This window comes from Leptodactylus fuscus, chromosome 7, assembly GCF_031893055.1.
Source record: "Leptodactylus fuscus isolate aLepFus1 chromosome 7, aLepFus1.hap2, whole genome shotgun sequence".
Classification (NCBI taxonomy): Eukaryota; Metazoa; Chordata; class Amphibia; order Anura; family Leptodactylidae; genus Leptodactylus; species Leptodactylus fuscus.
In genome coordinates this window covers 24,292,260-24,318,562 of record NC_134271.1, presented here as the reverse complement: position 1 = coordinate 24,318,562, position 26,303 = coordinate 24,292,260, and the positions used below count along the sequence as shown (strand labels likewise).

Below are 26,303 nucleotides of genomic sequence, written 5' to 3'. Positions count from 1 at the left end.
TGAATTATGGAGAGATTCATCAAGATTCGCATTTTGTATGCCAGTCATGATAATCCCTGAGCTGCTGGAGGAAGAACCTCATTTCGGACCAGGCATGCCCCCTCATAAGTCAGGCCGGGCGCCTACACTAAAATCTATGCCAGTTAATAGCGGCCATTGATTTCAGACATCAAGAAAGCAGCGAGGACGGCATAAAATGCCACAAAAGGAATTTAACAAGTCCCAATCTCCTGGGGTGTGTGGCTTACTTTTTGGCATAGGAGACTGATAGTAATATAAAGGTAAGACTAATAGGAGTCTGTTTATTGCAATTACATGACCTTGCCTTGTGAGGAGATCAGACAATGATACCACAGCAACTTAAAGACGTCAAGACATCAGTTAAGAAGTCAACAGAAATTGGTTTATTCGCCAATTGCCATATCAGTGCAGGCACAAACCCTAGAACATAACAAAGAGGCGGCATCTTCTAGATAAAACCAGAAAACAGGTCAGATGTCTCAGACAGTGGGGGCTATAATCTCTCCCGAATGAGTCCTGCTGTAACCCCTACAACCATGCTCACATGTGCGGAAGCAACTGCTGATGGAGAGGGGATTGGTGTGATCGCCGAACGGAGCGGTAGGAAGTTTACGTCAAGATGTCATGGGCTTGATGTTCTACCAGCATCTCCATGCTCTTCACATCTGTGCACCAGGACTCCAAGCGGTCTTTCATCCCTTTGATCTGAAGAATGAGAAATGAAATGTTATTGTGTCTGCCTATTCATTTCATTGCTTAAAGTTTTTTTTTTTATCCCCAGGATAAAGGATCAGTAAGGGATTGCTTAAGTTTCCATTGAAGGAACCATCACCGATCACAAGAACATCAGTCCTGGAGTCTCCTGTGTTAGAGGGGCAGGAGTGCACAAGTGACCAATACTTCATTATTGTCTATGTGACTGATGGAAATGCAGAGCTTTAGCAGTCCCACAGAAGTGAATGGAGTGCTGGTGGTGCATGCAATAGGAACTTACATAGGGTACACCGAGACTCCCCTTCTCATGATTGGTGGTGGTCCTTCAGCAATCATCCATCCCCAATCCTGTGGATCAGGTTAATTAAAGAAACAGGCCCGCAAACACAATCCCTGCCCCCCCTCACCTGACTGACTCTCACAGTCTCTGCATTATATTCATGCAGCTCAGAATACGCTCTGCTCTGATCAGACTCCATCTTAAGTTTTAAACCCCCTACCATACAGAATCCTTATCCCTTCTAAGTAACCAGACGTATTCGGTAAGGCAGCCAGAGCTGTGAGCTTCATTATAAAAGTGTGACACGATCCATCAGCAGTAACTAGTGATATAACAGTTTGCACAAGCAGAATCTCCATACCTGCTGCAAGTCAAGGACTCGAGGCTGAACCCATGTGATGTGCACCCTCTTATCCACTTCATCAATGCTTCCCCGCAGCAAACCCACAGACAGCGCTTTCATGACCAGAAGCTCCACCTAGGATAGGCAAACAGATCAGAGAGGGCAGAATAGCGTGAAATACACTTTATGTCGCAAAGATGTCATAGATGTAAAACAAAACTGCTAAGTAATTTGTAAGGGCACCAGTTGGCTGCCCCATACTAAAGGCACGATTATATAAAGGGGCAGTAGTTCTACAATGAGGACTATAATGCTTTAATCCTATCATTGGATATCCATTTTTTCTCCCTTACACGTAGGAATAGCCTTAAGAAAGGCTATTCTTCTCCTACCTTTAGATGTCTTCTCCGCGCTGCCGTTTGATAGAAATCCGGGTTTTCGTCAGCATGCAAACTAGGTCTCTTGCAGCACTGGGGTGGTCCCTGGCACTCAAACAGCACTGGTGGCGTCCCCAATGCTGCGAGAGAACTCTGCAGCACCACCTCCATCTTCTTCAGGAACAGCCTCTCCCTGTGACTTCTTCCGTCCTGGGTTTCAATCTTCTAGGCCTCAGGCCGAGCCAACTGCGCATGCCAGCGTCCACAAGAAAATGGCCACTTACTCAGTAAGCTGTATAAGCGGCCACAGCTTACTGAGTAAGCGGCCATTTTCTTGTGGCCGCAGGCATGCGCAGTCGTCTCTGCCCGAGGCCTAGAAGATTGAAACACAGAACGGAAGACGACTTTCCAGAAGAAGATTCTCTCGCAGAATTGAGGATGCCCCCAGTGCTGTTTGAGCGCGGAGGACCGCCCCCAGTGCTGTGACAGAACTCCCTCGCATACCGAAGAAAACCGGGATTTCTACCGAACGGCGGCGCGGAGAAGACATCTAAAGGTAGGAGAAGAATAGCCTTTCTTAAGGCTATTCCTACGTATTAGTCAGAAAAAAAGGATATTCAATGATAGGATCCCTTAAAGCCCCCTCTAGTGACAGTCTGTATGTTACTTTTCCATTGTCTTCTATAGAAATCAGGGATTTCCAGCAGGTCCATCAGCTGATCACAGGACCAACCTGAGACCTGTTCAAGATCTGTATAAAGTGAATGCACCTAGTGGGCGAGAGCATCGCTTTAAAAGAAACAAAAACTTTTACACAAGTGCTGCCACTCTACTCACATCATTGACGTTGACTTGTGCGCTCTTGGCGATCTCTTCGAATGTCAGCTGACGATGATTCGCTGGCCGTGTGAATGTCATCTATGAATACACAAAGATCAATACCATATAGGATTGTGGCTCTAGATGCATCTACTGCCTCTTCGTGTAAGTGTAACATTGGTACTGATGTATAGCAGTAACATGGACGACACCACTTACCTCCATTAAACAGAGAAGCTGAATCTTCTTAAGTAACAGGGCTTCATTGGCTGCAAGATCGGGCTGAAAATAGGAAGAAATTGATAAAAATCAGGAAGTAGAGGGAAGCTTACAAAATGACAGAAGATATAAAAGTGGTTTCCAACCTGCTGTCCCCAAGCTGTCTTCAAGGCTCTGAAGGTCTCTACATTGCCGCTGTTGAAGGCGTAAAGGGTGTCTATCAGCCATTGCCGCTCAGAGTTACGCAGGGATTCCAGCACTGGGTGCATCAGCTGAAGAGAGATGTAATAATATATAAGGAATGGCCATAACATCTGTAGCAATGGTGACACTGCAATTTATATAAGGTTCTTGGGAATATAGAGGTTTGTGAGGAAGATCCTTAGGATAAATCAATATACAAATGGTTGGGCTCCAACTTCCAGCACCCATAAGATCAGCTTACTGAAGGGGGTCATGGAACAGAATGAAAGAGACGCAGCAGCCCCGAAGTCCCAGGTGCAGGTCAAACTGCAGTAATACCACAAGTGGTTACAAGTCTAAATATACCCTTAGGTGTATATATAAAAGGGTTGTCAAAATGACCTGATCTAAGGATAGGTTATCTATATCTGATTTGTACGGATCCAATAGTTGGGGATCTTCCACCGATCAGCTTCCACAAACCAGTGACATCAGGTTCGTTTGTCATGTGGCCTGTTTGTAGCTCTGTCCAATTCAAGTGTTACAAGGCTAAGCTGCAATACCAAGCACAACCTCTACACAATGTACGGCGCTGTGCTTACAATCCTGGAAACCCCCCCTTTAGTCTGCATACATATACACACACATATATATATATATATATATATATATATATATATATATATATATATATATATATATATATATATATAACATACATGTAACACTCACCAGTTCTCCAAAGTTATAGACTCCTTCTCCAAGCAGACCAGCCAGTCCAAGTGTGAACGCTCGATCCTGTTGCTCTGACACTGCAATATGGACATGTAATGAATGCAGATCTCCATGTAGTGATGGTTAACAGGACAATGTATTAAAATGCTTGGGTGATGTTCTATCTGATTTCTACTGATCAAGGTCTGATAACTTACCTGGTAGGTCCTTTAGTTCTGTGCAACCCAAAAATCGCAGCGCATCCTTATAGTAGGAGGCATGGTTTCCAATGGTCTGATAATACTTGCTAGACAGGTCATAGAAGCGGCTGTGCACGGAGGTCACGCCGGCCAATGCCCCCAACATCTCCTCCACACCTTCTATTGTTTCCTGCAGAATAAAACAAAACTGGGTATGAATCAAACTGAGACAAAGTGACTTACAAAACACATCCTACTTGGGCTTCTGCTGGTTTCAATGTTAAGCGTTGGGAGGCGACTTGTTAAGTGATAAACCAATAGTCCTTATTTCCTGCATACAATACGGTCTCGTGTTATGTGCTGAATACTGACTTATAGATGAAACCACTGAGAGGTACAAGGTCTATATTGAGCAATGACAGAGGATGCTGTTGTAACATGTGCGCCCTCTGGTGGCGGCAACACTACACTGCTCATATCACGAAACAGATATTCAGCTACATTATATATGATGTCCTAAGAAAATTGCTAGTAGGTGCAGATAACAGGATTAATAAATGTGTCCCCGTGTTATTGAGCTTATTACTCCAGGACACAATTCTGGTATCCCCCAAAAAAACATTAATTTTGTCAGGAGAAGCCACTGTTACTCAGCCGGAATGGAAGCTATCCGTACAGAGTAGTTCAGCATTTGGGATCAGAGGGGATACTAAGTGGGGGATCTTCCCCATGACATCCATAAGCTGTAAGAGAGCGTATGGACAGAGGCTGTCCTCACGAGATATAGGTGCTGCTTTCAGAAAAGTAAAAACAGAAGAAGATCCCTTTGAAGTGCAGCAGTAATTGCAAATAATATACTATGGGGGAATTTATCACATACTGTATGCCGTGACTGCTGCCAGTTATCATCTTTGGACTATTTGTCCATATATTTTGTGACATTTCACATGTTTAAGTCGATTAGGATAGGCCATCAATATTAGATCTGCAGGGGCCCGACACCCAAGACCCCTCCAGATCACCAGTACATAGACAGCACAGCTCTTGATATTGTTTACATACTACACACCATACAACCGCATCCCATAGATTGCAATGAGGCAATGCTGCTGTACCTACACTCACTGCTACAGTTTGTATGGCTCTCATTATGCAAACAATACAGAGAGCTACACTATTTGAGCACCGGTGATCTTTGGGGATTCTGGGTGTTGAATTCTTCCCCCCAGATCTAATATTGATGGCCTACCTTAAGGATACCCCATCAATGTTAGAAACCAGATAACCCCTTTAAAGGGATTCTACCATTAAAACCTCTTTTTTAGTGGATAAGATGTCGGAATAGCCTTTAGAAAGACTATACGTCTCTTACCTTTAGATGGGATCTCCGCCGCATCGTTCCTTAAAAATACAGTTTTTTACCGGTATGCAAATTAGTTCTCTCACAGCGATGGGGGCGGGCAGACAGAGAAGGGGAGGATCTAGCTGAAGATAGAGGCGTCGCAGGATCGTGTTCTCGAGCAGCATTAGGGACGCCCCCATCACATTTTCAGCGCTGGGGCCCGCCTTCATCGCTGCCAGAGAACTAATTTACATACCGGTAAAAAAAAACGGTATTTCTAAGGAACAGTGCGGCGGAGATTACATCTAAAGGTAAGAGACGAATAGCCTTTCTAATGGCTATTCCGACGTCTTATCCACAAAAAAAGAGGTTTTAATGGCAGAATCCCTTTAACGCAATACAAGATCACACCAACACAGACACCAGAAAAACTAAGTTAAATATCTTCTCCTGATCCCCTGTTACATTGGCTTTATTACATGTAGTCATACAGTGAGATAGACCAGATTCTGTGATACAGTTGCCTTCACATACCTTAGTGGCTTGTAAGTCTCCAATGTTCAGCTTTAGAGCTCCAATGGCCGTCCTGCAGAGTATCACGGCCTCATCGCTGCTTTTCACCTAGGAACAAATGCCATGAAACAATAAAGACTCCATCTTTGTGGGGAACATATTCACGAGTTCAGTGGCAAAATCCAATAATCAATAAAGCAACACAGACTGGGCTGACATTAGAAGTTGGCCATATATGCGTCTATATGGTAAATTTGTTTCAGCTTTGAGAGAAAATTAACTTTGATGACCCCAACTCCCATATTCTATTCCTCCTGAATTTCTAGATCTCTGCTTGCTGTCATTCTTTGTTTTCTTCCAGTGGTCAGGTGACGGACCGTCCATGGTCAGGTGAAGGTATCACATGACCATTGACTCATTTTAATCCACTGGAAGTAAGCGGAATGAATGATAGGAAGCAGAGATCTAGAAAAACATAAGGAATTGATACAGAAAGTATATTGGAAAGTTGTTCAATTTTTCATAGTACGAACAATAACAATGATAAACAAACTGGACAATCCCTTTAATAAGAGCTAAAGCGGACGATGTGGTAATGTGAGAGTCCGTAAGAGTTGCCTACCTTCTCCCGAGTTTTCTCCAGAAAGTTGAGAGCCACAGTGGGATCTAGGCAGGAAAACAATACAGAAAATGAATGTGATTAGAAATAGGAGTTCAGAACATAAGATTTAACAAACCCCCCCCCAAACCCTCCTATTGTATCCTCACAACTCCCCCTACCTGTCATTTGTCGTACCACATGGAGAATTATCTCAACCAGAGACAAGGGGTTAATTCTGAAAAATAAAACAAAACATATCAAATTATTACTAAATCACAAACCCAACATCTGCTCTCTGGACAGTTTTTTTTTTTTTTTTAAATAATTTTTGCATTTGCCATTCCCCTGAAAATTCTTGTAATAAATAGACAACTGTGTGTTCCCTATCAGGCGCATGTTAGGGAGCCTTCACACGGAGTAAACGCTCGCTCATTCTGAATGTAAAACTCGTTCAGAGTGAGCGGCGTTAAAACAGATCCCATTGATTAGGCGTATCACATTAAAAGCAATAGGTAAACAAGCATCCCATTGATTTCAATAGGGAGCGCGCATATGCCGGCATCCATAGAAATCAATGGGATCTGTTTTAACGCCGCTCACTCTGAACGAGTTTACGTTCAGAATTAGCGGAGCGTTTACTCCGTGTAAAGGCTCCCTTAGAGCTGGGCGATTATGAATGAAAGGCCCGGTTCACATCTGCGTTCGATAATCCGTTCGGGAGGTCCACGTGGGGAACCCCCCTGAATGGAATACTGAACACATTGGTAAGCGGTGAGCTTATGAAAGCACACAGACCCTATAAACTATAATGGGGTCCGTGTGCTTTCTGCGTGGTGTCCGCAGGGTACATGCAGACAAAAAAAGTACTTCATTATTTACCCTCCTGTCGACATGACTCATGTGGAGACCGCGCGGAAAGTACATGGACCCCATTATATTCTATGGGGTCCGTGTGCTTTTACTGCTCACCGTTTGCCAGTGCGTTCAGTATTCCATTCGGGGGAGGGGTCTCCATGAAGACTCCCTGAACAGATTACCGAACGCAGATGTGAACCAGGCCTTAATTGAACATTTTACCTGGATAATGATCAATGACACTCCCTATTTATATGTCACCCCATGCCACTGGATTTTGGTGTCAGTTATTCACAGATCAGCAATGCGGATTGGATAGTGTACAGGTAGTGACCTAACCTTTAGCCAATGGCAGCGTGAGACCGGATGGCATGGGTAGAAAACAATTAAAATAATTGATGTCAGAGAATTTATATCCATTGATTGTGATGATTTTCAGTTTCGGTCATTTTGTGATTACTTTCCCAGCCCTAATGAATGTCCCTACAGTCTTATACTGTCCAATCAGAAGTCACAGAGTCGTAGGGAAATACTCCACTGAAAACTGGGAAATGACATTAAAGAGGTTGTCCAAGAATTTTTTTTTTTTTTTAAATAGGCCAAGGGAGGTAAAAAAAAAAAAAAAAAAAAAAAAAAAGTCATATACTCACCTGTCCCCGGAGCTCCAGCGTGCACTCAGTCGCTGAGGCCAATCAGCGGCTTCAGAAAGTGACCCCGAGATGTCACAGGTAGTGAAATGACGTCCTGAGGCTGCAGATTGCCCTCAGTGATCCCATGCGCCTGTAACTTCCACTGTCGCACGGCAAGACTGGACCGTGTTGGGAGACACCGGAGCACCGGGGAAAGGATAGCAGGATTTTTTTTTTTTTAACCTCCCTTGTGCCTATCTCAAATACCAAATTTTTGCCCGGACTACCCCTTTAATGTCTATAAAAAATGTCTTAAAAAAAATATGGTGTATATATGAATGTGTATATATATATATATATATATATATATATATATATATATATATATATATATATATATATATATATATATATATACCCACACACACACACATACAGGGTGTCACAAAAAAATGCATACACATTTTAGCAGCTGGTAACTTAATTATTTATTCTTTCTTTACAGACTGAACCCATTAAACCGAGTGAAGGCATACTGTACAGACTTGACTTTGAAGAAAGGAAATTTATTCTAAAATGCTACTGGAAGTCTGAAAACGCAGTAGAAGTGCAAAGACAATTTAGGAGGGAGTTTAACAAAGAACCACCTACACGAGTTACCATCACTCAAATTAGAGATAAGTTTGAAGCTGATGGAAATGTTCAGGACGTCCATAAGAAGCGTTCCGGAAGACCACGTACCTCAACAAGCCCCATAAAAGAAGAAAGATGGGGCACCTCCACACTACCATGTGTTATTCTCAGGTCCCCAGTAGGTGCAATTGTGTCTGTTAATCGAACCATTTAATTTGAATGTGGCCTCACAATCTTTGTGGGAAAGTGTGCATCTTCGTTACATCGTTCCAGGTACCACTCGCAATACTGTTCGGTCTGGATCATCGTCATTAAGAGCATGGACTAATCTTGGAATGTAACTTCTCCACTGACGTTTCATGATGCGATGGACTGATGATTTTGAAATCCCTACCTCACGACTAGCTTGCCGCAAAGACTTTCTTGGACTTCGTTGAAATGTTTCCAGTAATCTTTCTTCTTTTATGGGGCTTGTCGAGGTGCGTGGTCTTCCGGAACACTTCTTATGGACGTCCTGAACAGTTCCATCAGCTTCAAACTTATCTCTAATTCCAGTGATGGTAACTCGTGTAGGTGGTTCTTTGTTAAACTCCCTCCTAAATTGTCTTTGCACTTCTACTGCGTTTTCATACTTCCAGTAGCATTTTAGAATAAATTTCCTTTCTTCAAAGTCAAGTCTGTACAGTATGCCATCACTCGGTTTAATGGGTTCAGTCTGTAAAGAAAGAATAAATAATTGAGTTATCAGCTGCTAAAATGTGTATACATTTATTGGGACACCCTGTGTATATATAAAAACTTATAAAAATATTGTTTTACCTGTGCTCAAAATCACTGATGAAATTCTCATAAAGCTGTGAAAAGAGAGAAGCACAAATACAATCATTACAGGTCTGTGCTAAAAACATATTGTTATATACAGACGCCTTATATGACAATATCGCTCTATCAAGATATTATGGAGCAGGAGGAGCTGAGCAGATTGATAGACATCTTTGTGGAAGAAGATTCACTAGAACTTATTTTATTGTTTCAGATCTCTGCTTGTTCGGGGCTTAGGAGTCCGGTGGGCGGTCCTATTCATTACGGGACACTTATTTCTGTATGAGCATCAATAGAAACATGGCTGTCACTGACTGATGCAATGAATATATAGAAGATCACACTCAACCACCACTTTCCACGAAGGGCAAGAAGGCTTTAAGGGGTTGTCCAATTTCTCAAGAAACTTGAGAATGTTGCACAATATTAAATACGCCAACACCTACCTATCCCAAATACATAGATCACCGCAGCAGCCGGTCACTAGCCATATACCACTAAGGTCAATAGTGATGTGAGTATACAGAACCTCCCTGCCGCAGCAATGTAGACTGCCAAAATTTGATGTAGCAAGATTAATAAATTCTGCGATTATCTGTCTCACCGTGTTACATGAGGGCACACTTACTTTGATAAGTCCATCTCCTTTTGCGCATTCGGGATCTTGTACGAAGTCCAGAAGCTGAAGAGTCAGCTGATGCCAGAGCCTGGAAACAAGGGCCACAAATAAGTAGATGCAAGGTATTTTGGCATCTTACACAAGTGTCTACATTTCCCATAAACAATCAGTCTGCTGCCATCTCAAGTGTTGGGTATAAGCAGACAACAATGAGAAGCCCCACGTTACGGAAACGCAGATTCTTTTGTTGCAGATTTTGAACCAAACGTAGGAAAAGCTACAAAAGGAATGAGAAATACACAGTAAGCTCTTATACTTCTCCCTTCTGCTCAATCCATTCCGGGCTTTGGCTCAAAAAACCGCAGCAAAATCTGCAACAAAAAAAGTTGTGTTTCTGCCTCAGCCTGGCACGGGGAGTTTATAGCCCCATGCACACCATAGGGGACCTACGCTATAAAGTCAGCCTGGACACCAGCTGAAGCAGTGATGGCAACTACATGATGGATGTCCAACCTTCCAGAAACAGCGCCCCATCTGTCCATAGGTTGAGTCTGGTACCAGTGAGGTGAATAGGGCCGAGTGCTGCAACACCACTCACTACCTTTGGACAGGTAAGGGGGCGTTCACACTAACGTCGGTGTCCAACAGCTAGTGTCCGCTGCTAATGTCCATTCAAAATCTTGTGCGGACATTAGCAGCGGACAATAGCTGTGTCCGTGACATTTTGCATTCGTTTAAATGGAGATCGGGTGCGTTCTTTTACAGTACGTGTCTGTCCTTAACTGTCCGTTCCCAAAGATGTCCGACTTTTCAAGCGGACAACAAAAATCTACATGTTGGATTTTGTAAAATAGCATCAGGAAGCCAGCCAGGAGTCTTGTCCTCTATCCGCCAAGTGTCAGATCACTGGGGGTCCAATTCGTGGGTCCCGGAGCTATCAGGAGAGGGGGGGGGGGATTAAAGTCGGTCTCTCTGTCAGCCCCGGCATCCCCATAGCAGGTTATGTAGCGCCGGTCTTACACGCACTGACACTTCATTCAGCCCCCCACTCTCCTGTTTCGTTGGTGAGCTGGTGTGTGGACCCCCTAGGAGGTGACACTTGTCTCATACCCTGTGGAACAAGGACAAGTGACTGGATTGGGACTGACAGAGTGCCCTATGTCTGTCCCTCATTGCTTTGCGACCATGGGCATTGCCATGACTCAGGTGAGATCTGTGCCACGGAGCTAACAGACACCTCACTGGACTCCATTATAAACCAATGGGGTCCGAGAGCCGCCATTCAGATGGATTTGTCCCACTGTCATGACCTATGTGGCTCCAGGGGGCTGAAGAACATAGACAACAGCTGGCGGATCACAGCAGCCAATCAGATGACTGCTGTCATCTGTTACCCTGCCGTAGAGAAATAAAAGCTAGCCTCTGATTGGCTGCTACGAGCAATACTGTATGAGCGGTGTCCAGCGCTTACTTCTTGTTGTAGAGCTCCTCCAGTCGGTGCCATATTGCCGCAGTCTCGGGCGTTGAGCTCTGGCTCTGCTGCTGCTGTAAGAAGCCGGTCACGTCCCTCATTTCGCCGAATCAAGACAAGGATAAAAGGCGTGCAAAATACACCAGCCTCCACTACCGGAAGTGTCTCACCAACCTGCACACTCACTTCCGCTGCAATGCAACACTCACAGTCGTAAAGCATCAGCTCTAAACTACATTTCCCGGCATTCTGCGCAGCAAGCCTCCCAGCTCCATAGTAACTGTTAATAGGCGACGTCAGATAAGTACAGGAGCCGTCAAGGGACAAATCGCCAAAGATGGCGAAAGCTTTGTCTATGAGAATACAATATAATTTTTGTGAGCCCTTCAGCAATACGGGGCTTCAGGCTAAAGCACGATGTTGTGGAGTTGCAGCTTTTTTTTTTTTTTTTTTTTTTGGTTGCAGATTTTGCTGAGGTTTTTTGAGCCAAAACCCAAAATTGCTACAAAAGTAATAGGAAATATATAAGAAGTTCTTATACTTCTACCTTGTGCTCAATTCTCTCCTGGCTGTGGCTCAAAAAAAAAAGCAACAAAAAAAGCAACGGTTTCTGCAACATAGGGCTTCAGCCTTATGCCAGTGCCCCATGGGCCAGAAATGCCGCGATTTGCCCTTGGCGGAAACGCCGTGGGAAAAATCGTGGTATTTTACAATACTTGCAAAGTGGATGGGATTCAAGCGAATCCCATGCTCACTTTGCGAAAGAAAATCGCAGCACGGGCACGCTGTGATTTCCAAAACCGTCACAGTTTTGAAAATCGCTGCATGTCAATTATATTGATGGAAATGCCGGCGGCTTTCCCGTAGATATAATTGTAACAGAAAGTCCGCAGAGGAGAACTCTGTGAACTTTCTGTTCAAAGCATTACAGGAAGAACCGCGATGTGTTCACGACGCGGTTGTTCTCGACACGCTTAAGCGCTGCGTTTCCGGCCTGTGGGGCTTTAGTCTTAGGCTAAAGCCCCACGTTGCGGAAACACAGCTTTTTTTTTGGTTGCAGCGGTTTTTTGAGCCAAAGCCAAGAATGGCGACAAAAGTAATAGGAACTATATACAGTAAGTAGTTCTTATACTTCTCCCTTCTGCTGTATCCACTCCTGGCTTTGGCTCAAAAAAACGCAACAAAAAAAGCTACGTTTCTGCAACGTAGGGCTTTAGCCTTAAAGGGTAATCCAGTTTCCACCATTGATGGCCTATCTCTAGGACCCCCATAGATCACCATTGCTTTACCCTGTGTTTTTTAAAACACAGGGTAAAATCTACAGAAGCATTAACCCTTAAGTACTATCATGGTGTCTATCATACACCACTACCATAGACATATCATTATGATAGACCCCATGATAGTACTTAAGGGTTAACTTTTATCACATTACAATTTTATGGCAAAATCCATAGAAAACAATTTCTTTTAAAAGCTATTCTTTGTAATAAAGTAACCCTCCAGTCCTATATTATCTATAGTTAATTTTCCAAAACATTTTCTGGATCATTTCTTCACATTTTTCAAGACCTCTGTTTGCTGCCATTCAATAGAAGCCATTATTTACTTCTGGGGGGGGGATACGATTTTTTAAGGTCATGTGATATGCTCACGGTCCTCGACTTATACAAGACAGAGTTCCTAAAACTGCATTGTAGCTTCACTGAGTCATGTACCTGAGCACAGGTTGTTTGCAGATGGCACAATGTGATAAAAGGCTATGGGCAGAGTCTAAGGTTAAAGGGATGGTCCCAAAAAATGTCATCATCATCAAAGTCTGACCCGAATTTCCCCGTATTAACAATACACTGTAATGTAATGGAGATCCGTGAAAACAGTTGCAAGATGGCCGTGAAAAATACACGGTTGTTTGACTTTAAAGACTATATGTCAGTATAATAGATGTCCCAGGAACTGTCCAGTTATTCATTTTCTTCCAGTAGGGAAGAGGTTAACAAAGCAAAGCTGCAAAGTCAAGGTTAGCGTGGCTTCTGGACTTACACCCACCAATCTGACTTCACTAGGAGCCTATTGGTGTGCGTTCACATTGGGGAGGATCCAGACAGCTGACACATGACAGCCCAGCACAGGAAACACAACTTTCTGCACATACAGAGCACAGGATGTATACTAACCCTATATACAGGAGATAAGAGATCATGTCAGATTTCACCACAAGTTTACCCAGCAGTCGCTGATGTAGTGTCACCTGCAGGCTCCGCTGATCCGGCACTACTACATATACATACAGTATATACAGAGACCGCAGCAGTGCAGAGACCTGTTTTGTATTCAGATACATAGCAGATTTGTACATATATATCTATATAGTCTGTGCAGGGTCTCGCAGTGACAAAATATGGCTTTGCTGTGTGTTTCATACCAAGTAACTTTTAAGAAAATGGTTTTGGCAGCGACATCATCACAAGTAGTGAGAGGTAAGGACACTTTCCTTCAGTCCATGCGTATAGTGTGTCACAGAGACTTCCCACGTTTCTATGTCGCTGCCTTCCTAATCTTTAACTCTTTCATTCAGCACGAAGGATCCATGCAAGCCCATGTCAGCTCCTGCCGCTTTCTGGTAAAAGTAGAATATCCTTAATTGGCTGCAAAACTGGACTTCACCCACGTCCAAGGCAAGTAACATACCGTACATGAATTCTCATGGCCATAATACATCCATATTACACAGTTCAGTCATATTGATGCGACCATATTGATGGTAGGACGATTTATTATACTGAGGCTTCAAATTTATTAAACAAAGTAAAAGTGGCACATTTTTGGCACACAGCCATTTTCCATTCATAATGGACTTCATTGCTGGTGCACAAACCTCCCGCGGTGCACTGGAATTACTAAGAAGCCGGAACCCATAGAGATCTATGGGACCCTACTGTACGCATTGGTTCTGTTTTAATTTGTATTAGTGGGCGCTGATGTTGTTCTGTGCGGATTGCGGCATCCCTAGGGCAGTATTTCCAAAAGCCACCATATAACATCATGATACAGCAGGAACCATATTGAGGTGCAAACTCTTTTTAGGGAGCTGTGTTTGGTTGTCACCCAATTTTCCTAGAATCAGACAGGACATCTTTTATAACATTTGAGGAAATGCTCTTTCTGTATCCTTAGTACATCGAGTAACACTAATTAAACCTCTACATACACAGTCCAGACACCTGTCAAAATCCAGAATCAGCACCTTTGGCAGAGCGGACCGCTGCGAGACGTGCAGGAAGAGAGGGGATGTTGTGATGATGTCACTGGGATGTTGAGCCATGCCGACTCCAGTGCCGTGGCCAGCTGCGCTAGGTTACGTGGTTGAGCATATATGGCGCGAAAAAGCCGATCGAGGTGGTTCCACAGATTCTCGATTGGGTTCAAGTCCAGGGAATTTGCTGGCCAAGGGAGTACGGTAAACTCATCCTAGTGCTCCGCGAACCACGCACGTACAATGCAAGCTTTATGACACGTGGCATTGTCCTGCTGGTAGATGCCATCATCCCGAGGAAAAACATTTTGCATGTCGGGGTGAACATGAACCGCAAGGATAGACGCATACTTGTGTTGATCCATCATGCCTTCCACAATGATGAGTGCACCCAGACGGCTGATGACACGTGCCTTCTATGATTGGTTATTTAACGTTGACGTCAAAAGTAGGCGGTGGTCACATTAATATGGCTGGACTGTGCATTACATGAAGTGTACATTGTACCAGAATTCATCTTATCCTGTCCTTTCTTACAGCTGGGTGCGAGCTCATAGCCATAAGAGCGATGGCCTGTCAATTACTGGTGTGGCAGAGAAAATAAAGGAGGGCTTCTACCGCCGTATATTAGTCATGGCGGGCGCTGGTATCAGCACGGCCAGTGGGATCCCAGATTTCAGGTAAGTGTAACACGTGGACACTAACATACATGTGGTATATGGAATATTGAAGATACTGATGTTCACAGGCACAGAGACATGGGGCAATGATTGGGAATAAGATTTACAGGTTAATCTCTTGTAACCGTTACCATTATTGGTTCCTTTTCCGCTCCAGGTCGCCTACTAGTGGACTATATAGTAAATTGCAGGAATATTCCCTCCCGTATCCTGAAGCTATTTTCGATCTAAGCTATTTTTTAGACGAACCCAAACCCTTTTTGCGCCTTTCCCAAGAACTGTTACCCGGACGACATCACCCCAATTCGGCACATTACTTTCTACGCCTTCTACATGACAAAGGACTTTTGCTACGTCTGTATACCCAGAACATTGATGGACTGGAGAGAGGTGAGATGCTATAGACTAGTCTTATAAAGCTCTGGATAGCTGACGTGTGGGCGGACGAGTCTGCACTGCTTGTCTATGACGTTATATCTTAAAGGTTTCTTGACTATCTGTTCCTTTTGGGATTAGCGTTTCCTTGCCAGTTTGTAGATAAAATTTAAGAACACTTATAAATGTGACTTTCCTGGGCTGACGGACTCAGGGGTCTTGCCAGTTGTTTTCGTATTACTGAAGATTTTGTTTTTCAGCTGCGGGTATTCCTGCTGAGAAGTTGGTAGAAGCCCACGGCTCTTTTGCATCATCCACATGCACCGTGTGCCTTAAGGAATACCCCGGAGAAACCTTCCATGTAAGTGTCATGAGAAATGGTTTGACAATGGACATTTTTGGAGAGATGTGTCACTGGTTTACAGAAGCGTTAGGACTCCAGTGGACGTATACATGAGGTTATACCATCATTATGGATGTATTTCCCTATTATGTTTATTATACGTTTAATTTGTGGGTATGTCTTTAGTATTACACTTAAGAAACTGTATGTAGTTTATCAGACCATACATAACTGGGCGGTGGCTGCTGTCATGGTGGTTGGGGTTAGAAATGGTGATTGTGGGATTGTGCGCAGCCTCCTGAGTCATTCGGAAAATGGCAGAAGCGGTCATTATCCCAACACCATATCCATCCATAGGGATTTCTCTTTGTGGAGACCTTATTTTGACGTGTTTAGGAAATGCAGAGGAGGACGGGATCACCAGTATTTGATATGTATGTGTTGGTGCTAGCAGGGGCGTAACTACCGGGGTAGCAGCTGCCACAGGGGGGGTCTTTTCAGACCCCCGAGTATAATGATCGGAGGCCCGGGAGAGGTAAGGGAACGTAAAAAACAGTGTTAGTTTCCTCTCCAGGCTTCGGGTCTACTTCTGTGACGTCCCTGACGTCACATGACCGGGGCCTGTGTCCCGGGTCGTGTGACATCCCGGATGTCATTAAAGATGGCCGACACCACCAAGGAGTGCAGCGGAGCCGGGGATAGGTAAGTAACATTGTTTTTTATGTTGGCTTCCCCCCCCTTTGGTCTCCGATTATTATACTCTGGGGTCTGAAATGGGGCATAATACTGTGTGCAGGAATGCGCGGGGGGGGGGGGGGGAGTACGGGGGAGTTGGTTGGGGTCTTTGGCGTCAGTCATGGGGAAGAGGCCCATGTTAAAAGTTCGCCACGGGGCCCCGCCATTCCAATAGTAAGGTCAACGGATTCTGCAGCAGATGGACGGAGAGAGAGATGCCACTATAGTAGCCGCTGGTTGCATCTGTTGTGACGCCACGTTGTTGAAGCTTAGGACTGTACCTCTGTGTAGGCCCAGGAAGCATTTTTGCCTCTACCTGCCTAAAATTCTGCAATAAACCGCACAAGTTGGCATTTACAGGGAAACGTATGACACCCTGACTACCCCGATGTTCCCTTACTATACATATAGATACTACGGATATACGCTAGCACTACTCTAGCACCATTCTGTTCTCATTGCACCTGCATGTGTTTACATAGGAAGTATCCATGCACAATGTAGACAAAAAATTTCCAAGCAAAATAATGTTTTGGTTTTTTTTTTGCTTTCCCATAGAATGCTGTAATGAAGTCTGAAGTCCCTCGCTGTTCAGCTTGCGGCGGTGTCATCAAACCTGACATTGTCTTTTTTGGAGAGCAACTACCTGCCCGTTTTTTCCTCCACCTGACGGATTTTCCCAGGGCGGATCTCCTGTTTGTCATGGGCACATCACTTGAGGTCATACAGGAAGTGTAATCCTGATAATAATAATTCTAGTATATATATAAAAAGTAGAATTTTAATGTAGATGAGCCCAATGGTCTGGTATCTAGTAGGGCAAGAATATTGTACGACAAGTCCTGTATAGCAATTGTATTCTGTCATGTTCTAAGGGTTGACATCTGCCAAAAATATGTAAAAGCAGCTCAAATGGTATAAGTAATAAAAGGGGCGATACCCAAGTTGTGGATACCTGCCACTCCTATTCCACTGCATTCCAGTCCCTCGCCACATGGTGTATACCGGGGTCCAGAAGTGACATCCTGGTATGGATATGTGACCATTGTACCAATTTTCGACTGTGGTGGTGAACTGCAAACTCCAAGTCACGTGTCGGGATACAGAAGGCCAGAATAATGAAATCGGTAAGGGACTAAAACATGGTGAAATGGGAGCAGCAGAAACTTGTATGGCAAGTATCACTACTGTATTTTTTTTTTTTTTTTGGATGGGGGGTTGCCACTGGTAAAAGCATTTTAATGGTGGTTACTTAGTGTGTCCCTAGTACAGTGTCCCTATACAAGCAGGCAACAATTAATTGGACTCTAAGTAACCCATGAGTATGTTTTGGAGTGTGGGAAGAAATGCAAAGTCCATGATATCAGTTATCTAAATCTATATGTCTGATTTTGTAGGTGGAACCTTTTGCCAGTCTGGTATACGCAGTTAGTCGATCTACACCGCGAGTCCTCATCAATCGGGATCCTGTGGGACCTTTTCTGGACAATTCAGATGGGCTCAATGTGATGGAACTAGGAGAGGTCACCAGTGGGGTGAAGCACCTTGTACAACTACTGGGATGGGATCATGAATTGGAGGAGCTAGAAAAAAATAACAAGGTCTGTAAGAAGAATGGTGCCTAATACTAAACTATCCGCTTATAGAGACAACCTCCACACTTGTCTAATGCCAGTGTCTTGTATCTGTTCCAGAGCACTGCAAATGAAGACATTCAACTATGACCAAGGAGATAACCTCCAGAAGATGTGATGTGTTCATGGGAGAGATCAAATACGTAATGACTAGAGATGAGCGAACACTGTTCGGATCAGCCGATCTGAACAGCACGCACCCATAGAAATGAAAGGAAGCACCTGTGACGCTGGCCGCCGGCAAAGTCAGCGTCACAGGTGCTTCCATTCATTTCTATGGGTGCGTGCTGTTCGGATCGGCTGATCCGAACAGTGTTCGCTCATCTCTAGTAGTGACACATAGAAGGAAGAAGTTTAGGCCATTGACCTTGTTGCCTTCTCGTGTATGTGAGATGGAGCGATGTTTGTTATTCCTGTTGTGAATCTTTAATACAAGGGAATTAGGAAATGTGACTGTAAGTCCATAACTATAACTATAGGGGGCGCAATGGTAGCAGTCACACTCAAGACCTAGTGCCTAGGGGGCCCAAAGGTCTGTCTGCCACATAGGAAGGCGCCAGTATTATAAGGAGCATATGGTAGGTAGATAGGTATGTTTAAGACATTACATTATGATCCATGAGATCCAAGGTATTCTTCAGGCATATACGGTACCTTTCATACTGTGACTCGTTTTTGGATGCCATAACTTACCTCAAACATATATAAATGTAAAAAGCACCAGTAAACTTGTAGCAATAAACCTGTGGATTTCTTAGTACTTTGTGTCTGATTATAACATACTGTGATTCTAGAAACTGGTCCATGCTATTAACTGTACACTGCTCCAAAAAATAAAGGGAACAATCAAATTATACTTCCTAGATCTGAATGAATGAAAGATTATCATTGAATACTTTGTTCTGTGCAAAGTTGAATGTGATGACAACAAAACCACACAAAAATCATCAATAGAAATCAAATGTATTAACCAATGGAGGCCTGATTTGGAGTCCCCCCATCTCCTGAGGGATCTCCTCCCAGACCTGGACTAAAGCATCTGCCAACTCCTGAGCAGTCTGTGATGCAACGTGACACGCTGGAGGCACTACAAGGAGACAAGCCAGTACACCAGGAGACGTGGAGGGGGACACAGAAGGGCAACAACCCAGCAGCGTAGTATATTAAGCCATTACTCCTTCTTTTAATGTAGATTGTGAGCCCCATATAGGGATCACAATGTACATTTTTTTCCTATCACTATGTCTTTGTAGAATGGGACAAAATCCACACAAACATGGGGAGAACATACAAACTCCTTGAAGATGTTGTTCCTGGTGGGATTTGAACCCAGGACTCCAGCGCTGCAGTGCTAACCACTGAGCCACCATGTTGCCTCTAAGCCATTACTCCTTTTCAACAAGCCCTGCGCACATACTGTTAGAAACTGTTTAAGGTTAGGCCCCATGTCGCTTTTCACTCTTGACATTGGCACAAAAACAAACACGGCAAAATCTATGACAAAAAAACCCCAATGTGGGCCTCAGTATAAGGTAGAAAGCATGAACGCCAGTATTTGGCACAAATTACTGCACAATTCTGGTCCACCTATATTAGTATATCACAAAGGCACAAACACTGGACAATGTTGTTTACCTTGTCAGGGCATGTGAGTAGAGATGAGCGAACACTGTTCGGATCAGCCGTTCCGAACAGCACGCTCCCATAGAAATGAATGGAAGCACCTGGCACGGCGACCGGCCGCCGACAAAGTGTACATGCCAGGTGCTTCCATTCATTTCTATGGGAGCGTGCTGTTCGGAACGGCTGATCCGAACAGTGTTCGCTCATCTCTACATGTGAGGTATCTTGGCGCTGTATCATACACTTTATATGGGTGCCTACTTTATGACACTAGGTTCACACTCAGTACAAATCCCTGTCCCCCATTTTGCTTAAAATTGGAAGAAAGGAGGACTTTTCTCTTCACCTTTGTTAGCAAAGTTTATAGTCTATGATAGTCCGTGGATTTCCTCATATAACCGCTTTTTAAGTGTATAGGGCTTTTGTCATTTGGGTCCCCAAGCAGACTTGAAGGACGGAAACCCAAATGCTAGTGTGGACCTAATGTTAGGTTCCCTGTTTCACTCTTTGGCCCCATGTCTGCGGCAGACATCCTACAGTGGACCCACCAGTGACAGAAAAAAGCTGAAATGTCAGGAATCTGACATTGTAAACCTCAAGCAACCACGTAGCAATGTTTGACATAATACGTTGCCCACAGGACAGGACATTTGCGCTTTGGGTTTGTGGCTCCAATTTGTGGATTGGATTTCCTTCCATTACATGGCTACTGTACTGCAATTTTACAGCGCCTAAGGTTAGGTTCACATCTGCGAATCTCCGTACAAGACTCTGCATAAAATTGAAGGAAACGCGGCGGACTCCATTATACTCTATGGGGTCCACAGGTTTCTGCATGTAGCTGCTTTTTACGCAGACAGGGTTTCCGACTTTTGGGGTCCCCATGCGAACCCAAAGGACGGAAACCCGAACGCTAGTGTGACCTACTGCCAGTACATAAAGTAGGCCTCAACCTTTAGCTGGACACCTATTATGGTGTATGAGTACGGTGCTGCCCCTATACAATAATATATTCGCAGACGATTTAGTAGAACACTGTGACATGTCTTTATTGTCTGGACAGGTAGAGAAGGTAACACTGAAAATTTTTGTAAATTTTTCCTCCTTTGCCATTTGAAGTAATGGAAGTCTATTCATGACACGGCCAGCAGGGGGAAGCAGTGAGCTATTACAGATCTCCCTCACACTCGTAGCCATAACAATGAAACGCGTTGCTTTTACATACGGGGCGTGGCTTTTGTATTTGACGTTCAAAGTTTCCGCCTCTCGTGAGTGACGTCAGAGCCGGGGGCCGGGAATGTGACGTCGCAGATCCTGCCAGCTCACTTAGCGGAAGGAAACAAAGATGGCGGACTGGGGCAGAGGTACTGTGCTGTATACACCGGGGTAGTGGTTGTTTAGTGTGTGGGGGGGCAGCGGACTGTAGACTTGTATGCGGCAGGCTCGTGAGGAAAGGGTTAATTCTGTCATGTAAGGTTGGGATCACTACTGACCCCATACTGAGGTGGTAGGTGCTGGTTACTGCAATACAGGTGCCAGACTACATGTCCTAGTATGCTGTGACTATAGGAGCCTGCTGGGGGTTGTGGTTCCCCAGCAGAGAGGAGTCTTATTGTTGGGGGTCCCTGCAATCCCGGATCTCACTGATCTGACACTCGGATGGCTCTGTCCTAAACTTGAATGATGTCATCGGTCACCATGGACGTGTCATTGTGATGGGGATCGGAGCTAATGACACCATGATGGCGGCCGCTCGATCACAAGTGACATTAATGTGGGGGTCACTAAACTAGAGGCCAAAGTTCACAGTGTCAGGGTGAATGTGGTCATGTGACCGTGACAAACCTGCCAGTGAATCGAAATATTAGACATGTTGGATGTTGGATCACAAGCTTGTACATATAGAGGCGCCGAACATGCCATACACATATCTATAGGGTCCTGTAGACCTCACGGGTGACCTCTGACACTGACAGGTATGTAATAGGAGGAGCACAGCAGCGCCATCCACTCTCTTGTGGCGGTTCCAGAGCAGTGCAGTGGTTCCTGTACAGGCTTCCCATCCACTGCTTTATATTCCATTGTCCAGACTCTGCCGAAACAGTGTTGGACCCCCCAAGACATCACATACTCATTACCTGTCTTGTGGATAGGTCATCAGTATGAAAACATGATTTGGGGACAGAAAACCCCTTTAAATTGGGGGGGGAGCGTTTCGATATTTACTTTCCCCATGATTAACATGTTTCCCAGCTGGTTCCTACCCCGGGTTATGTGATTGTAATTTGCACCTGACTCGTGAGTTGCGCCGTCTCCTCCGCCATATTGACTACTAGGAATCCATCATTAGGAGAGTACAGGCAGGAGCGGAGGGAGAAGGTGGAGGCTGGTGCCGGTTCTGATCACGTGACCTGGGGTCAGAACCAGCCTGGAAACCTGTGGTTCATATACTATATACTATATATATATATATAATATAGAAACCTTTCCTGGAAGCCCCCTTTAACCCTTTCTTTGCCCGCAGGTTCCAATACAGGAGCGGTGGACGAGATGCTCGATGAAGAGAACAAACGTCTCGCAGACAATCTCTCCTCCAAAGTGACCCGGCTGAAATCGGTGAGCGTTATGGATACAGCTCGTGCAGACTGTGACCGACACGTGAGGCGCCGTCGACTGGAAATACTTGGCTGCCATTATACAGACTGTGGCCATTCCTGCCGTGCTGGTGTCATTGATAGATAGACATGGCACAATTGGACAAGGGATATGTACATGGTTAAGGGGTTGTGCAAGAAAACATGATGATTTTGACACCAGCAGATATTAGACATTGTATATACTGTGTACATAGGTGTTACTTCCATAGTGATTTGTGACTTGTGGTTTCCTACAGCTTGCGCTGGACATTGACAGAGAAGCGGACGATCATAACCAGTACCTGGACGGAATGGTGAGTTTATCACAGACTGGGAATGGTTCGTTTTTGGCCCAGATTTACTAATAGACAGGCCATCTAATACACCAGATTTATCACAGTGCCTGATGCTGGATGATAAATCTGGTGTATTTTTTACACTGTCTAGTCTACGCTCTCCTTTTAGTTGCCTTGTTTTGAGGCAGAATCAGTGGCGTAACTACCGCCATAGCAGCAGAGGCAGCTGCCACAGGGCCTGGGACATTAGGGGCCTGGTGACAGCCGCTACCGCTGCTATCATTATACTCGGGGGTCTTTTCGGACCCCCGAGTATAATGATTGGCGGACCAGGAGAGGTAAGAAACCTAACAAACAGTGTTACTTACCTCTCCACGATCCTACCAGGCCTCCTTCCTTGTTGTCTGACGTCCCGGGTCATGTGACGTCCGATGTTGTTGCAGAAGGACGGCAGCGGAGGCCGACAGCGACCGGGGGACAGGTAAGAAACAGTAGTTTTTTATGTTTTTATTCCCCTGGGTCTCCAATTATTATACTCTGGGGTCTGAAAACACCCCAAAGTATAATAATTGTTTATGGGTGTCCACAGTGGGACATAATACTGTGTGCAGGGGCCACTATTGGGGATAATAATGTGTGCAGGGGCCACTATGGGGGATGATACTGTGTGCAGGGGCCACTATGGGGGATGATACTGTGTGCAGGGGCCACTATGGGGGATGATACTGTGTGCAGGGGCCACTATGGGGGATGATACTGTGTGCAGGGGCCACTATGGGGGATGATACTGTGTGCAGGGGCCACTATGGGGGATGATACTGTGTGCAGGGGCCACTATGGGGGATGATACTGTGTGCAGGGGCCACTATGGGGGATGATACTGTGTGCAGGGGCCACTATGGGGGATGATACTGTGTGCAGGGGCCACTATGGGGGATGATACTGTGTGCAGGGGCCACTATGGGGGATGATACTGTGTGCAGGGGCCACTATGGGGGATGATACTGTGTGCAGGGGCCACTATGGGGGATGATACTGTGTGCAGGGGCCACTATGGGGCATGATACTGTGTGCAGGGGCCACTATGAGGGATAATAGAATGTGTAGGAGGGGGTCGGTCAAAGTCGTTGGTCGGGGGTGGGGGGCATGTCAAAAAGTTCACCACGGGGCCCCGCCATTCCTAGTTACGCCACTGGGCAGAATAATGCATGAAAGAAATGTCTATTCAGATGTGACAAACTAGAATGTCCCATCTTTGTCCGTTTTCTTCAATAAACTGAAGGCAGACGCGAGACAGATGTGAAAAAAATGAACGGTCTTGTCTGTTTTAAATTAGGATGGCGATTCCCAACATGTATCTCTAGGATGAGAAGAGGAACGCTTACAAGAATGTGTGTGCTCCTCTAGTCCAGGGGTCGGCAACCTTCGTCACTGCAGCTATTGTAAAACTACAACTCCCAGCATGCATACCTGCTCTGGTGTTTTTGGAGCTGCCATGGAAGTGAATGGAGCATGATGGGAGTTGTAGTTTCACAGCAGCTGGAGAGCCGAAGGTTGCCGACCCTTGGTCTAGTCATTCTTAAAGGGACTGTCCAGAATCTGAAAAATAGGGATGAGTTTCAGTACCAAACACCCCATTACATAGTTACATAGTAGATGAGGTTGGATAAAGACATTAGTCCATCAAGTCCAACCTATAATAGGACACTATTTGGGAAAAGAACAGATCCTTTTTAGAGATGAGCGAACACTATTTGAAACAGCCGTTTCGAATAGCACGCTCCCATAGAAATGAATGGATGTAGCCGGCACGGGGGGGGGGGGGGGGGGTTAAGCGGCCAGCTGCCTGCAAAGTCTGCGTGCCGGCCGCTTCCATTTATTTCTATGGGAGCGTGCTATTCGAAACGGCTGTTTCAAATAGTGTTCGCTCATCTCTAATCCTTTTATAAGATTCTGGACAATACCTTTATTTCCCCCCTTCCTGACTTATGACCAGAATGCTTGTTATGGATGACTGTCTGTATCTGCAGGATCACAAGTAGACAAAGATAATAGACAGCGACACTTCAACACTAGAAATCGCCATTTAATAGGTGTCGCTCCACTGACTCCGGCACAGTTGGAATATTTTCTCTAGCCCCCACCGTTCCCAAGCAATACGGGCTTGATATGCCATTTCCACTCTTTACTGTCAGATGGGAGGTGTCAGACAGCGGGCGTGATTCAGAGCTGTAATCAGAGGCAGCCGGTGTCAGAGCGCAGGGTCACACCCCCTTGTCTGATCCTACCCGACACTGCCCTCCTGACAGTACAGAGCCTAAATGGTATATCAGGCACCAAAACGAAGAGCATTGATTGTTCAGGAATGGTGGGGGCTAGAGAAATAATTCCAACGGTGCCAGAATCGATGGAGCAGTGTTTGTTAGTGTGTTAAGAACTGGAGTTGATGAAAGGTCCTCTTTAACCCTGTGTGTGCTGACTACTGTATACAGGTTTTTTTAGGAGTTTTTTGAATACATGTTGGTTTCCCCATAACTACAACATGCCCCAATTCTGAGAACATCACTGTTGTGCTTTCCTCCTCCTCCAGGACTCAGATTTTATGAGTGTGACCGGCCTCCTGAGCGGCAGCGTGAAGCGATTCACAGGGATGGCTCGTTCTGGACGGGATAATCGCAAGCTCCTGTGCTACGTATCAGCCGGGCTGGTGGGACTCTTCTTCGTCCTGTATTACCTTGTATCGCGGGCCAGCACGTGATGCTCATTAACCCTTTATGTGGAAAGACAATGATTATCTACAGACACTCAGCGACCCACCCCATGGCTGGGCCTATGGCTTGGTATGAAAGCTGAAGAGGATCTTGGCACTTTAAAAAGATTTAATATTAACAGCTAGGATTGTAGATTGACCTTACACTGAAGACACGCATTGAATTATATATATATATATATATATATATATATATATATATATATATATATATATATATATATATATATATATATATATATGAAGAGCTCAACGGAAAAATGGCCTAAGTCCACATTTTGTCATATTTCAAATTATTACCTAGAAAGCTTCTTTGTACCTCGTTCTATGCATTGGGTTTACAAGGTACCTAGGATTAATTACCTAAGTCCATATATTTCAATGCAGAAGAATTTACATTCAATGGAATAATGGCCTAAGTCCAATACAAACTTACTTACTTCACTCTCGTTGGTCATTTTTTCATTGAAATCGTGACTTCCGCTCTGTTGTTTATATTAGTGTAAAAACTTTGTCTTATTGTTTAAAAGGCTCTAAATCGACTTTTGCACATATTTAGCGCCGAAAAGGGAGGCAGGTAATTATTATTCTTCATCGTTT

The 26,303-nt window shown here is 44.7% G+C and overlaps 3 protein-coding genes across 3 annotated transcripts; 2 read left to right on the top strand and 1 right to left on the bottom strand.

Moving 5' to 3' along the window:
* Window positions 1–381: 381 nt before the first annotated feature.
* Window positions 382–11,541, bottom strand: PSMD13 (proteasome 26S subunit, non-ATPase 13). Its single transcript, XM_075281347.1, has 13 exons — window positions 11,356–11,541; window positions 9,894–9,972; window positions 9,263–9,297; window positions 6,506–6,561; window positions 6,348–6,391; window positions 5,747–5,833; window positions 3,889–4,060; window positions 3,689–3,768; window positions 2,920–3,045; window positions 2,774–2,836; window positions 2,573–2,653; window positions 1,377–1,493; window positions 382–726 (listed from the first exon to the last, which is right to left on the bottom strand). Exons 1-13 carry the CDS (start codon window positions 11,454–11,456, stop codon window positions 631–633), a joined length of 1,137 nt encoding a protein of 378 aa, XP_075137448.1. The 5' UTR covers window positions 11,457–11,541; the 3' UTR covers window positions 382–630.
* Window positions 11,542–13,477: 1,936 nt separating this feature from the next.
* Window positions 13,478–19,124, top strand: SIRT3 (sirtuin 3). The gene is made up of 8 exons (XM_075280492.1): window positions 13,478–13,835; window positions 13,934–14,033; window positions 15,151–15,291; window positions 15,449–15,681; window positions 15,927–16,027; window positions 17,303–17,464; window positions 18,142–18,345; window positions 18,439–19,124. Exons 1-8 carry the CDS (start codon window positions 13,757–13,759, stop codon window positions 18,466–18,468), a joined length of 1,050 nt encoding a protein of 349 aa, XP_075136593.1. The 5' UTR covers window positions 13,478–13,756; the 3' UTR covers window positions 18,469–19,124.
* Window positions 19,125–21,278: 2,154 nt separating this feature from the next.
* BET1L (Bet1 golgi vesicular membrane trafficking protein like) lies at window positions 21,279–25,907 on the top strand. The gene is made up of 4 exons (XM_075281421.1): window positions 21,279–21,365; window positions 22,526–22,617; window positions 22,895–22,951; window positions 25,524–25,907. The coding sequence occupies exons 1-4, from the start codon at window positions 21,347–21,349 to the stop codon at window positions 25,689–25,691; spliced, it is 336 nt and encodes a 111-aa protein (XP_075137522.1). The 5' UTR covers window positions 21,279–21,346; the 3' UTR covers window positions 25,692–25,907.
* The last annotated feature ends 396 nt before the right edge of the window (window positions 25,908–26,303 follow it).

Coding starts and splice junctions, on each gene's coding strand:
- PSMD13 (XM_075281347.1), bottom strand. CDS start 11,456: ATGAGGGACGTGACCGGCTTCTTACAGCAGCAGCAGAGCCAGAGCTCA. Junction 5,834..6,347: donor TGGAGAAAACTCGGGAGAAG/GTAGGCAACTCT, acceptor ATTTGTTCCTAG/GTGAAAAGCAGCGATGAGGC. Junction 727..1,376: donor GAGTCCTTGACTTGCAGCAG/GTATGGAGATTC, acceptor CTCATTCTTCAG/ATCAAAGGGATGAAAGACCG.
- SIRT3 (XM_075280492.1), top strand. CDS start 13,757: ATGGCTTTGCTGTGTGTTTCATACCAAGTAACTTTTAAGAAAATGGTT. Junction 13,836..13,933: donor ATCATCACAAGTAGTGAGAG/GTAAGGACACTT, acceptor TCTTTCATTCAG/CACGAAGGATCCATGCAAGC. Junction 15,292..15,448: donor AGTGGGATCCCAGATTTCAG/GTAAGTGTAACA, acceptor TTTCCGCTCCAG/GTCGCCTACTAGTGGACTAT.
- BET1L (XM_075281421.1), top strand. Junction 22,618..22,894: donor AAGTGACCCGGCTGAAATCG/GTGAGCGTTATG, acceptor GGTTTCCTACAG/CTTGCGCTGGACATTGACAG. Junction 22,952..25,523: donor ACCAGTACCTGGACGGAATG/GTGAGTTTATCA, acceptor CTCCTCCTCCAG/GACTCAGATTTTATGAGTGT.